Source organism: Hypomesus nipponensis, chromosome 24 (assembly GCF_054491055.1).
Source record: "Hypomesus nipponensis isolate SF chromosome 24, ASM5449105v1, whole genome shotgun sequence".
In the NCBI taxonomy this organism is placed as follows: Eukaryota; Metazoa; Chordata; class Actinopteri; order Osmeriformes; family Osmeridae; genus Hypomesus; species Hypomesus nipponensis.
Window position 1 is genome coordinate 4,133,617 of NC_140384.1, and position 12,192 is coordinate 4,145,808.

The window sequence follows — 12,192 nt, forward strand, 5'->3', positions numbered from 1 at the left end:
GAAACAAGGTAGTTTTGGTTCTAACGATATTAAGTAGCCTAAGTCGCCGAACTGAAAGAAGAAAGCATGCGAAATGTGCAATGCAATTCAAAACAACATGGAGCTACTAACATTTTATCAACGAACATGTTCCGCACACAAGCTTAAAACCCTTGAAATAATAAAGACGAACACAGCACCATAAACAGCCATCCTTAGCTTTAAAAATTATGTGAAAAAACTACAGTTTTATAAACACCACAGTTATTATCGGCGTGTCCGCCCACGCGCATTCTACTCCAATAACTAACGTTAATAGTGAGCAATACGAAGCTTTCAGGAAGAAATTCGAGAACTTTTTTTGTCTCGGAGTAGCGTATTACGTTGAGCGAAACATATGCCATTGAGTGAAGCAACGTCTTCTCCCCTTGCAGCTTGCTTTGCGACTGCCCCGGACGCTCGTAAACTTTCCTCATTGCCGCGGTTTCCCTCCCCATAAATAAAACTTACTTTTCTCTGGCTTGGCTGTCGGACGGCACGTTGTTACTCTTGCCTTTGGCGTACATGCTTGCAGAGAGCTCCGATTGTCACGCACCTGTCAACCCATCACAACCTCCCTGGGCACAGCCCCGTCACCATGGTGACACGAGCAGTCGCTTGCCATTGGATGTTGAGATGTTCAGGAACGCCCATTTGCTGTGGTAGCCGCCTCTGACTGACAGTTATCTGGCCACGCCCTTCCCTGTAACCCCCCCCTTTTCTCCTTCCCCATCCCCTGCATCTCTCTCTTTCTCTCTCTCCCTCTCTCTCTCTCTCTCTCTCTCTCTCTCTCTCTCTCTCTCTCTCTCTCTCTCTTTCTCTCTCTCTCTGTCTCTCGCTCTCTCTTTCTCTCTGCCTAGTTCCGGCTGCCTTGGCTGTGTGTGCTGGAAAGGCATACTGCCTGCCTGCAATCGTTCCTCCTTGCGTGCACTCACAGACACACACACACACACTCGCATACACGCACTCGCCCGCGCACGCGCACGCACACACACATACGCACACGCTCTCCCTCCCTCTACTTTCCTCTCCCAGTGCAAGGGGGGATTTGAAACCGTCCAAGTAGGATTTTAAACAACTGGCTGTTCCTTCTCTAGACAATCACACCCTCTACCGACACAGAGACAGCGCATTGCACAAACAACCCTCACAAGACTGGACTGGATTGGCCTGGCCAATTCACACCGGCCTCCACCCAGACTCCTCACCCGGGGTGCTCAGAGGGACGGGAAAGGTGGAAGTGGCCTGTGGTTGTCAACCACCGTGGTTGTTGGTGGTTGAACAGCCTCAAACGTGGTACCATTGTTGTATTTGTACTTTCTGAACAAACATATGCGGCCCTGGGCCATGTTTCCCTGTCAGAAAAACACAATACGGGTTGTTCGAATCAAGTCAACAATGATATCCACCAGTTACTTTGCCTTTCTGCTCTGCACTTATGTGGAGTCAGAGCAGGTCGCTATTGTTCATATTCAGTTCAAGCAATGAGCTGTTGTGGCATTGTGAAGACGCATTAAAGGAGTTTTTTCTTTTATCTCTGACTTGAGCACAGACCAGAAGCTACTGCATGTTTGGCGAGAAGGAAGTGCCAAGTCATGCTTAGTCGGGTAAACAGCCCTTCTCAGCTATCTTTGTACTAACACACTAATAGGGACAAAGATGGTTGTCTTTTCAGTCTTCAATACTGTGAGGGCTGATGACCCAAACTGCTACTGCAACCCAAGAGGAGATTCTGGAGGTGGACCGATTTTCCCTTCTTCTCTTTCTGCTTGTGTGTGTGTGTGTGTGTGTGTGTGTGTGTGTATGTGTGTGTTATCAAGGGCACAGCACAGGGCAACAGTGTTTATGCTTATGTAATGCTCCGGCGATGTGACCCAGTTGGAGTAGATGCACACCGCCTCACTCCTTCTATCTCTCTATCTATCTATCTCTCCTCTCTCTCTCTCTCTCTCTCTCTCTCTCTCTCTCTCTCTCTCTCTCTCTCTCTCTCTCTCTCTCTCTCTCTCTCTCTCTCTTCCATCTGTCTCCTTCTTCCCTTCATCTCTCTCCTTCCCACTGTCTCCTCCCTCCATCTCTTTCTTTCTCTTTCCTTTCCTCTGTCTTCTTCCTCCCTTCACCTCTAATCTCCCTCCCTCCCTCCCTCCCTCCCTCCCTCCCTCCCTCCCTCCCTCCCTCCCTCCCTCCCTCCCTCCCTCCCTCCCTCCCTCCCTCCCTCCCTCCCTCCCTCCCTCCCTCCCTCCCTCGCTCTGTGTCATGTGAAGCCCACCCCCCAGGAGAGAGATGGTGGTTCTATTTCAGACGAGCCAAACTTTCGGTTTTAGGATGAGTCCCCCGGGGATGATCGCCATGACAACCACTCATTGGCGACAGCCATGTGTTGGAGAAGATGGAGAGGAGGAGGGGGGGGGGGAAAGGAGGGGGAGAGAGGGCTCCGTGTTACATAAAGACGCACTGGGGAGGACAAGACCTGACAATGCCGGGGGTGGCTGTGTTTTCATAGACTGCCGTGCGGCGTGTCGAAGGTCAAGTGTCTACAGTCTTCCGTCGACTCAGGTATCTCACACCTGTGAGTTTCGGATGTGACACACCAGCCTGCAATGGCATCAAATATTTTGATCTTCTCTGGGTATTTTTGTGTGCGTGGGTGTGTTTGAGAGTGTGTGTGTGTGTGTGTGTTAGAGAGAAAGAGAGAGATCTGTGACACAATGTTGCTAAAGGGCAGATTCGGAAAGGGAAAGGGAGAGATAAGGGGGGGGGGAGTAATGATACAGGGGAGGAATGAAGGGATGGAGAGATATAGATAAGAAGAGAGTGAGTAAAGGAGGGAGAGATCATTTGCTGACCTTCTCTCCCTGCTGAGGTGGCCCCTGTTAACAATGTGCTGGCCCGGTCTTCAGACTGGTAATGAACAGTTACTCTCTGTGGGGTTCACTGGTATTAACCTCTCTCTCTCTCTCTCTCTTCCCTTCCCCTTTTTCCTCTCACCTCACCTTCCCTCCCTCCCTCCTTCCGTCTCATCTGCCGCTCCTGTGCGCATCCTCTTTCGCTTTGTCTTCACTCTCCCGCTCTCTTCTCTGTCTCCCTCTCTTTATCCCTTTCTCTCCTTCAGTCTTTACTTCGCCCCGGCTCCCCTGAGCAGGTTCCATGGTGGGACTAAAACAAAGAGGCAGAGCCAGGTCTGATGGGATCACCATCACCCCTTCAGAGATCCTAGGGGGGCCCCACAGCAGTTGGGGTAATGGTCTGAGGCATGGTTTGCCTGACCGGCTAGCGGGCTGTCTGGCTGGCTGGCTGGCCGGGTGTCTGGGGGCTGCAGATACACTCCATCATCAGAGACTTAGCCCCTTTCCCATTGAATGTGGCCCTGTGTAATCCCCGGGCCTGTGGTGACGATCAGAGCTAAGCCTCCGCACGTCACACTCCATCACAGAGCCGCCGACTGAGCAGGAAGCCACCCGGGAAAAAGAAAGAGTGGGAGCAAGATAGGGGCGGGGGGGGGGGGGGGGGGAGTCCTAACATCCAGAGGAAGGGAGTCAAGGAGAAAACCAAAAGAGGTCAAATGTCCACGCTGAGTGAAGCCCCAGAGCGTCAGTCGCAATTGGGAGGAAAGTTGAGCACATTTATTGTCCTGTCTGGTGAGATTTGAAAGTATCATTTCACCTCACTTGGGAGGGTCAGACTAAGAATTACTATAGATGATTTTTTACATCGGGTTGCAGATTCGCCATGGAACATCCATCGTGCAGCCATGGTGTCAGGCACCATGGCAACGGTGAAATTTACTGCAAGGATACTCAACAAAAAAACCCACATCATCTGTGTATCTGTATTTACATCACTTTATCTTGCCTGCCAGATTCTCCCTCCAAAATTACATTGGGACGAGCAAATAAACAAGGATGTTAACCATCCAGGGATAGGCTGTCTTCCTCTCCTCTTTATCTGTCCTTCCCATACTGCCAGCTTCTCTGTAGCTCTCTCTCTCTCTTTCTCTCTCTCTTACTCTCTCTCTTTCTCTCTATCTCTCTGTCTCTTACTGTCTCTCTTACTCTGTGTCTTTCTCTCTATCTCTCTCTCTGTTACTGTCTCTCTTACTCTCTCCTTTCACTTTTAACAAATCCTTCTTCTTTTGCACTGGGCGCCCCCAGTCTGAGGTCATCTATTTCAGGGTGTCTAGACACTCCGCAGTGTCACTTATAAACACACAAACAAGTTCATTTAGATGTGGGGGCACAGTGGCACACACAATTGACTGCTCCATAACAACTGCTTTAACGTTTGGGTAACTGTCCCAATTTACAGATATGGTAGATATGCGACTAGATATTTCCACCGAGACTGACTCTTAGCAAGATGCTAATTAGACAACGATTAGGCTCTCACACAAAAGAGGTTCTTGAGATTAATTGGCACTGAAGTTTACAAGAGCTTCATGCTCTGTAAATAATTGATAGTGCACAATAAGGCACCTTGTCACACCGTGTCTTTATTTGTTGAAACACACAAAAGAGACAGCTGACGCTGTGTTCACTTCTATCTTTGACCCAAATGCTAAACATACTCAAGGGTCCACGTTCACAATAAAGAGGATTTATTGGAATGTGAAATGGATTCTGATCATATGCTGTATCTACGCACCGCATTGAAATGTATGTGTATGGTGTTTTGATGTTAGATTAATTGCAGTCAATCTCGAATGACTCAAGTCAATTCTAGAAGCCTTTAACAGCGCCAAGTTCACTTCACAACACCCTCTGAATGTATTTGTCAGTTTGCATTGGTAAAGACACATCATTAGCATTTTAATATATGCAAATGATATATGTAGACCCTATTTACCCTGTATATATCATTGTGGGTTTATTCTTAGTCCCAGTGTGCCAGGCGATACCAATGTTTTCATAATCGATATTGTTGCACATTCAACATCTGCTACATGTGTGTGCACACCACACCACCTTGAACTGCTGTGTATGTCTCGCTGAATCTCCTGGAAGAGAAGTTCTTCTTGGGTACAGTCCTGAGGAGGAGTTGGCCGAGAAAGAGAGACCGAAAGAGAGGGGCAGTGATGAGGGACTAAGAACGAGTAAGAGCGAGAAGGGAGTAAGAGAAGAATGGAAAAAGAAGAGAGAAGAGAGAGAGAATGAGAGATAGAGAGAGAAAGAGAGAGAGAGAGAGAGAGAGAGAGAGAGAGAGAGAGAGAGAGAGAGAGAGAGAGAGAAGGGAGTACGAGAAAAAGAGAAGAAAAAAAGAGAGAAGAAAGAAATAGAGAGAGAGAGAGAGAGAGAGAGAGAGAGAGAGAGAGAGAGAGAGAGAGAGAGAGAGAGAGACAGAGACAGAGAGACAGAGCGGTGGCTTGCTGTGGAAGCGGAGCTCTCAGTCTGGGGCGTCTTGAAACTGCCTGCACTAAACAACTGCTGTTCCATCCTCTCCCCTCTGCTGTGGGGGTCCCAGCCGGAAGCGGCTCCAGTCAGCACACAGAAGGTCTGGAGGAGCAGGAAAGTTACAGGGCCTTCTCCCTGTCTGCCTGTTCTCTTCCTCGACTCCTTCCATGGTTGCCCATATACTGACTACAACAGGGACAGGGTATAACCATAGATGGACTATGCAGTATATCGATCACAAATCACAGACAAACATTAGCTGCGATAATTAAAAAAAACGGACTTCTGTTGACAGATGACAGATCATTGCCAAAACCTTGTCTGATGCAATCGGGTGGTAACCGGGACAGAAACACATGACGAGGGCAGAGTCTGGATCGCTCCACGTTCTATTGTTTACTAGAACAGTCCATGCAACACCGATGTGTATCCACCTGAAGGGGCTCAGTGTGGTTGGGTAACCATCGCCCCTCCACTTCAACTGTTGTTCTCCTTCACTGGCCAAAACATTCCACACAGAGGTAGAGAGAGAGGTCAGGCTTCAATACCGGGGTAAGGAGGGCAGGATTGAGGATCAAAAATGCATCGTCTGCTCTGTGATACTGTATGACCCATCCTTGCTAATCCCGACTGTGATTAGGCATGTGTTGAACATTGAGTCATTATGGTGGGACTTGTGTGTGTGTGTGTGTGTGTGTGTGGGGGGGTTCCACTCAACAGATGCTTAGAAATTATAGGGATAATTTTTTATCTCTGATGATGCTTCAGTATGGATGCGACAGTAAATTATGTGAAATGTTTCATAGAGTCCCTAAATGCAGAAAGTAAATATCTTTTAGGTGTTGCACATTTTTTTATTAACAGTTATCAGATGAACGTGAGCACAACAGCCAATCTCATGACCCTTCATGTCTTTGTAATAATGGTAAGGTCATTAAGATTGACCTTTTGACCCCCGGTGCTTGAGGTATTAAAGTGACTTCCAAACCCTTTGATGGCCTGAATCATTTCGGCTGAAAGATAGTGACGAGCGGAAACAATCTCGCAATCTTGCAGGGGGACTGAAATTTCCATCCGTGTCCTTGTTGAAATTTGTTTTTTTTTTAAGTTAAAATACTTCCAGTTATCGTGGAGCTCATTTCTTTCGTTAATTACACTGCTGAGATGAAATGGCAAGGTGTCCTGGGACGGCAAAGGAACCGTAGGAGTCAGGCTGGAAAACCTCCCATCACAATTAGATGTATGCACAGACTTCTTCAGAATTCTGGGCAGGTTTTTCCGTTGGTGAAATTCCTGATGATCTGAGGTGGTGGGAGCGTGTGCTGGTTGCTGATGTGCCTGGCGGAACATTGGAGTGCTGGAGCGCCGGTCGGGCTGCCGCTGAGGACTGTGGGTAATAAGGCTGCAGATGAGTCCGACCCAAAAAAACAGGATGGGGGATGTGTGTGACTGTGAGAGATTGTGCGTGACTGTTTCGGCGCGTGTGTGTGTGTGTGTGGCAATGTGACAGAGGGGGCACACTTTCCGTGCTGGCAGCCAAAAACAGACTTTCTAAACGGCAGAGAACTTCATTTGAACCCAAACCAGACTTGATCCGATTTTTTCTTCAGTCAATGAACTAAACAAAGTGTGGCCGTCCTTCAACTGATGTGATGAAAACGATAACTTAAACCAATATGAATCTTTCATGGGTAAGAAGAAGCAGTAATTGTATTTAATCTTCCTCAACATTAACAAAGCAATACCAGATATTTTAGGCAACATACATTGCAAGATTTGTTATCTTATCCTTAGGGGATAAATAAAGTTATCTGTCTGTCTGTCTGTCTGTCTGTCTGTCTGTCTGTCTGTCTGTCTGTCTGTCTGTCTGATAAATATAATTTCCAGTGTCTGCCTACTGGGAATAAACTGGTGCATTTAAACATCAGTATGCTTCAGGACAATAAGAGCATCTGCTAAATGACTAAATGTAATAGCAATAGTTTGGACGATCTTAGGTTTATCTTGACTCATGATTCAACAATGCTAAGGACTCCCAACTGTCACTAATGCATTTATAAAGTTCATCTGGCAATTTACTTAATTGTGCACAATTTCCCCAGTCATATTGCACTTATTTTAGATGGGGGCATCTTATTTTATTTCTTCCTTTATATTTTATATTTTACATTGAATAGTGTTGTTTCGAATTATTTAGACTGCTGAATATTTTCCACTTTTTATATTTCAGATTCTTATATGTTTACCTTTCTGCCACAGTAAATTCCTTGGTTGTGTGAACTTACTTGGCGAATAAGACTGATTCTGAAGTACAGACTGAAAGGTTAGGTCAGCTGGATTTGGTTCCAAGGTCCTTCCATATGGGCAGAGCAATGACCACATGCTGGCAGATTTGTTTAGAAACAGCAGGCAAGCCCAAGGCATGTAGTTGACCTAGCTTCAATAAAACATGTCTACAATCATCCCCTGTTGTGTGCTGCAGCCTCAGCATTACCCCTGAAGATTCCTTGCCATTCCCCCCCGCAGTGCAACAAGGCACAAGAGAGGAAATGGTCTAAGTTTGGCCTTTTCTGCAGTGCCTGAATGACAAGGCAGTGTGTGAGCAGTCCAGTTGCTAACTGTGAGAGGGGTTTGGCACCGCTTGTGGTGTCCCTGCGCTCACGCTTCAGTGCGCCTTCTGAAAAGCGAGAGTGTTGCTCTCCTCCTCGCCCGAGCCGAGGTCTTTGAAAGGTGAATGGTAATTGCTGAGGGAAGGATTTACCCTGAAGACAGAACAAAAGCTCTCTTTTGTTTCACCAAGGTAACTCTGAACCCTGAGCGGGTACAGCGATGCAGTCATCATATTAGCGAGATATTCAAACTTCAGAAGTCAAAAGAGGGTTTGATATGTGACGTCTGTGTGCAGTAGGCCTGTGTGTGTGTCTCTGTCTACTGGTGGGTGGGTGGGTGTTTATGTCTGTGCATGTTGCCATGTTTGCTTCCATGCTGTGCCTCACTCTCATTAGCACTGGTGTTTCGCGCTGTGGTCATGACATCATGGCGGTGGTATTGGCTTTTAAAGCTCAACCGCAGAGCGCATGAACCGCGTTGGCCTTTAACGGTCTGGATTCTTTCACTGTGACTTCATCATGTGGTAAGCTCAAGGAAACCCCAAACATCTCATTTCTCATTGTTTGACTATCACATTACTGAGGCAACGGATGAGATGAACAGGCTACTGGTGGACATGGGCGTATGCACACGCACATGCACACACACACACACACACACGCACACACACAAACACTTGAAAGCATTTGAATTATTCCATTGGTTGGTGAGTGGTGAGTTCTTGAGGTTTCGAAAGGTACAGTTATGGTAAAGGCAAGAGTTTGCATGATTGGTAATCGACCCGGTGTGAATGTGTGTGTGTGTGTGAATGGGAGAGAATGTGACAGAAGGGCAGCACATACATGAGGTATTGGGAGATAACTCAACTTTTGTGCTCGGCTGTAATTGTTTCGTGACCGGAGCTTTGGCGTCCAAAAACGTTCAAAGAGGTCTGCCTTTCGGATCTTTCAACACCCGTCTTGGTCCACCAAAGCCCTGAACAGCATTGTTTGCGAAGACAACTATCAAAGGCTCTGCAAAAGATTAGGGTGGCCAACTGTTCCCTCTGTGGCTTCCTGTTTTGCTGCAGGAATTCTCGGTGTGAATCGCTGAAGGCCACCACCGCCCCATGTTGACGAAGTTAACCCTTTCCCAGCTGTGCAGGATATCTCGCCGGTCTATCCAATTCAAGGAAGGGATAAATGTGCTTGTTTTGCGTGCGTCTCTTAGACGGAGTTATGCAAAGTGCTGTTCGCAGAACACCATGAGAAAGTAGCGAAAAACGGCTTCTTTGAAATGCATTAGTGACCCTCTCTGATTCTCGGAGACAGTGCCGCATGACGGCGCCACTGTAGTTATCGGTCAGGTGGCTGGATTATATTTTCAAGAAGCCCCCTGTGGGTCTCTCTTCTCTACCCCCCCTCTTTTCATCCGTTGTCCTTCTTAGTTGCTGTAAGTGGAGTATTAAGGGAAAGACAACACCGGGGGTGTGTGTGTGCGTTTGTGTGTGTGTGTGTGTGTATGTGTGCAAATGTGGTAGTGCGTGCCATAGAGTGCTGCTTGACCCTATTCCCTCCCAGCATTTAGCTGCACACCCATCCCTCCATCTATCAATCTATCCACCCATCCAACTATCCATCCATCCATCCATCCATCCACCCATCTATCCTTCAATCCATCCATCCATCCAAGATTATTTTCCCCTCTGTCCCTTCACTGCACACCGGTCCTCTTCTCAGCTCACTTGTTTAGTTCTGTCTCTTCTTTCCTTCCCCCATCAATCCTACAGTCATCACTACTCCTTTCTATCAGTCTCCCTCCCTCCCACTCTGCTTCACCCCCTCCATTTTTGTCTGCTCTCTTTCCCCCTCCATCAGAATTGCAAATGGCAGCGGCGCACACTGCCAGAGGAGCTCTTCAATGTCATTAGACCTGAACCCCGTGGATGAAGCAGAGGAGAGGGGCAGAAAAAGAAACTACAGATCGATAACTCCCCTCACCCTCTGGGGTTTTTCACCTCACTTTAGATTTACACGTTACTGAGAAACATAGTCTCTCCTGTATGTGTTGGCTGACACACTAAGCCATGCACAAACATGTCCAGTTCAACTATGTCAATCAAAACCACTTTGGTTGTAGCAAAAATGTAGCTTTGGACACACAGCAAGCCCAGCACAAAGAGAATGTTGTTTTGTTTGTTTGAGGAGTGCAATGCTTCCCAAACCAGGTTAGGCCAGAAAAAAAAGATGCAGTTTGTGACAACTTCATCGTTTCCAGATGAAACTCAAACTACATCCAAGCAGGTCATAATAGCCAACACGTCATTGTTAACAATGACTTAATGTTCCTCACTGTGTGATAGGATCTCCGGATCCAGAAATGTATGTATGTGTGTGTATGTGTGTGTGGTGTTTGAGTGTGTGTGTGTTTGCGTGTGTGTGTTTGTGTGTGTGTGCGTGTGTGTGTTTGGGTGTGTGTGTTTGCGTGTGCGTGTGTGTGTTTGGGTGTGTGTATATTCTGGGTGGTTGGTTTACAGAGTTGGCATGTAAGACCAGCTACAGTGAGCTGTAATAAACCTGATACCACCCTTATCAGAGACATAGTCCATTATAAATGCCACAGCCACTCGTGTGTGTAGTATTTACGACTCCACACTGTAAAGAGTGTATGTGTGGGGGAGAGAGAGAGCGAGAGAGAGAGAGAGAGACAGAGAGAGGAAGAGGGGGTAAAAAAAGAGACAAATATATGAGAGGGGAGGATGCATTGGGTTTGTTGGGGGCTGTGTGTGTATGTGTGTACGTGCGTGTGCATGTCTGTGTTTGTGTCAGGCACACTGTCAGAGATCCTGTTGCCTCCTCGTTGAACGTGCCAAGCACTCTCCCACAACAAATAGACTTCCACTTTGAAACCGTCCAGATCGCCTTTCTGCAGGATTAGTATATGTGTACAAAGCTAAGCTACCTTTGATACACACTATTTCCCTTCACTGTTACTGAAAACCTCTCACTGAGTGGAATTAAACTCACTGAAAGTAAATCAATGTCTTTTCCCTCAGTCAGCAAGAGAGAGGTATTTAATTCAGCGTAAAAAAAAATTACTGTAGTCAAATTTGAGTGTGTTCGGTTTTCTGTGCGTGACTAATTGATGTTACCAGCAAAATAACGCCTGAACACGGCATACAACCCTGGAACCCCCTGGAACACCTAGCAACCCTGGAACACCTAGCCACCCTGGAACACCTAGCAACCCTGGAACACCTAGCCACCCTGGAACACCTAGCCACCCTGGAACACCTAGCAACCCTGGAACACCTAGCAACCCTGGAACACCTAGCCACCCTGGAACACCTAGCCACCCTGGAACACCTAGCAACCCTGGAACACCTAGCCACCCTGGAACACCTAGCCACCCTGGAACACCTAGCCACCCTGGAACACCTAGCCACCCTGGAACATCTAGCCACCCTGGAGCATCTAGCAAACCTTGGTTTCTCTCTGTCTGTGCAATGACAACACCAGTCGCTTTCGTTGTAACATCCAAACGATTCCTTTGTATGTGAGGTGTAAGGTGGGTGTAAGGTAAAGGGAAGCTGAAGGGAAGTTGTGATGACATCTGATGCTGGCTGTGGACGAGAACTTGGGACTTACTTTTGTGTCAGCTTTAATGATGCTGTTGATCCTAAAACGCGATGTTACGGTGTCATAATGACTAGACTGAAGGTGCAGGATTAAAGAGACTTAGCCAAATACACTAAGAAGGGTTCGCTGCACTTGTCAAGCATCTGTGTGTGTGTGTGTGTGTGTGTGAGCACACCTTAGCTGTTTGAAGCTTTGTCCGTGTAAATGTGGATCTATAAAGACTGCACTGTTCTGACAGCACAGTGTAGTGTGCTGTGGAGCACTATGCCTGTCTAGGAACTCTCATTCTTACAAGAACAAGACATGCTCTACGTCGTGTAACGTCTGGCTCCCATACATCCCCTCAGCCTGCCAAGCCCGGCACCAGCTCAGGGCTTTGACAAGTCATTTGTTCAGTCTGTTGTGGCTCGCTGCCCCCCAGTGAGAATGACTCTCACTCTGAGGCTAGACCAGAGCACTCCAAGACCACATTTCCCTCTGCTAAGTCCATCACATAATCAGACAGTGGGGGTGGAGAGATATGAGCCAACTGTGGTTCCCCTAAGACTGTGTTAGTTCTACTG

The 12,192-nt window shown here is 47.3% G+C and overlaps 1 protein-coding gene across 2 annotated transcripts in view; it reads right to left on the bottom strand.

Moving 5' to 3' along the window:
* Positions 1-646, bottom strand: part of LOC146232781 (single-stranded DNA-binding protein 2) — a 38,013-nt gene extending 37,367 nt beyond the window's left edge. The window contains exon 1 of one of the 2 annotated variants that reach the window (XM_084690429.1): positions 490-646. In XM_084690429.1, coding sequence (XP_084546555.1) covers positions 490-545 — 56 coding nt within the window. In that variant the 5' untranslated portion in view covers positions 546-646. The remainder of the gene's footprint in view (positions 1-489) is intronic. The other variant, XM_084690428.1, reaches the window with a different exon arrangement.
* Positions 647-12,192: the final 11,546 nt, after the last annotated feature.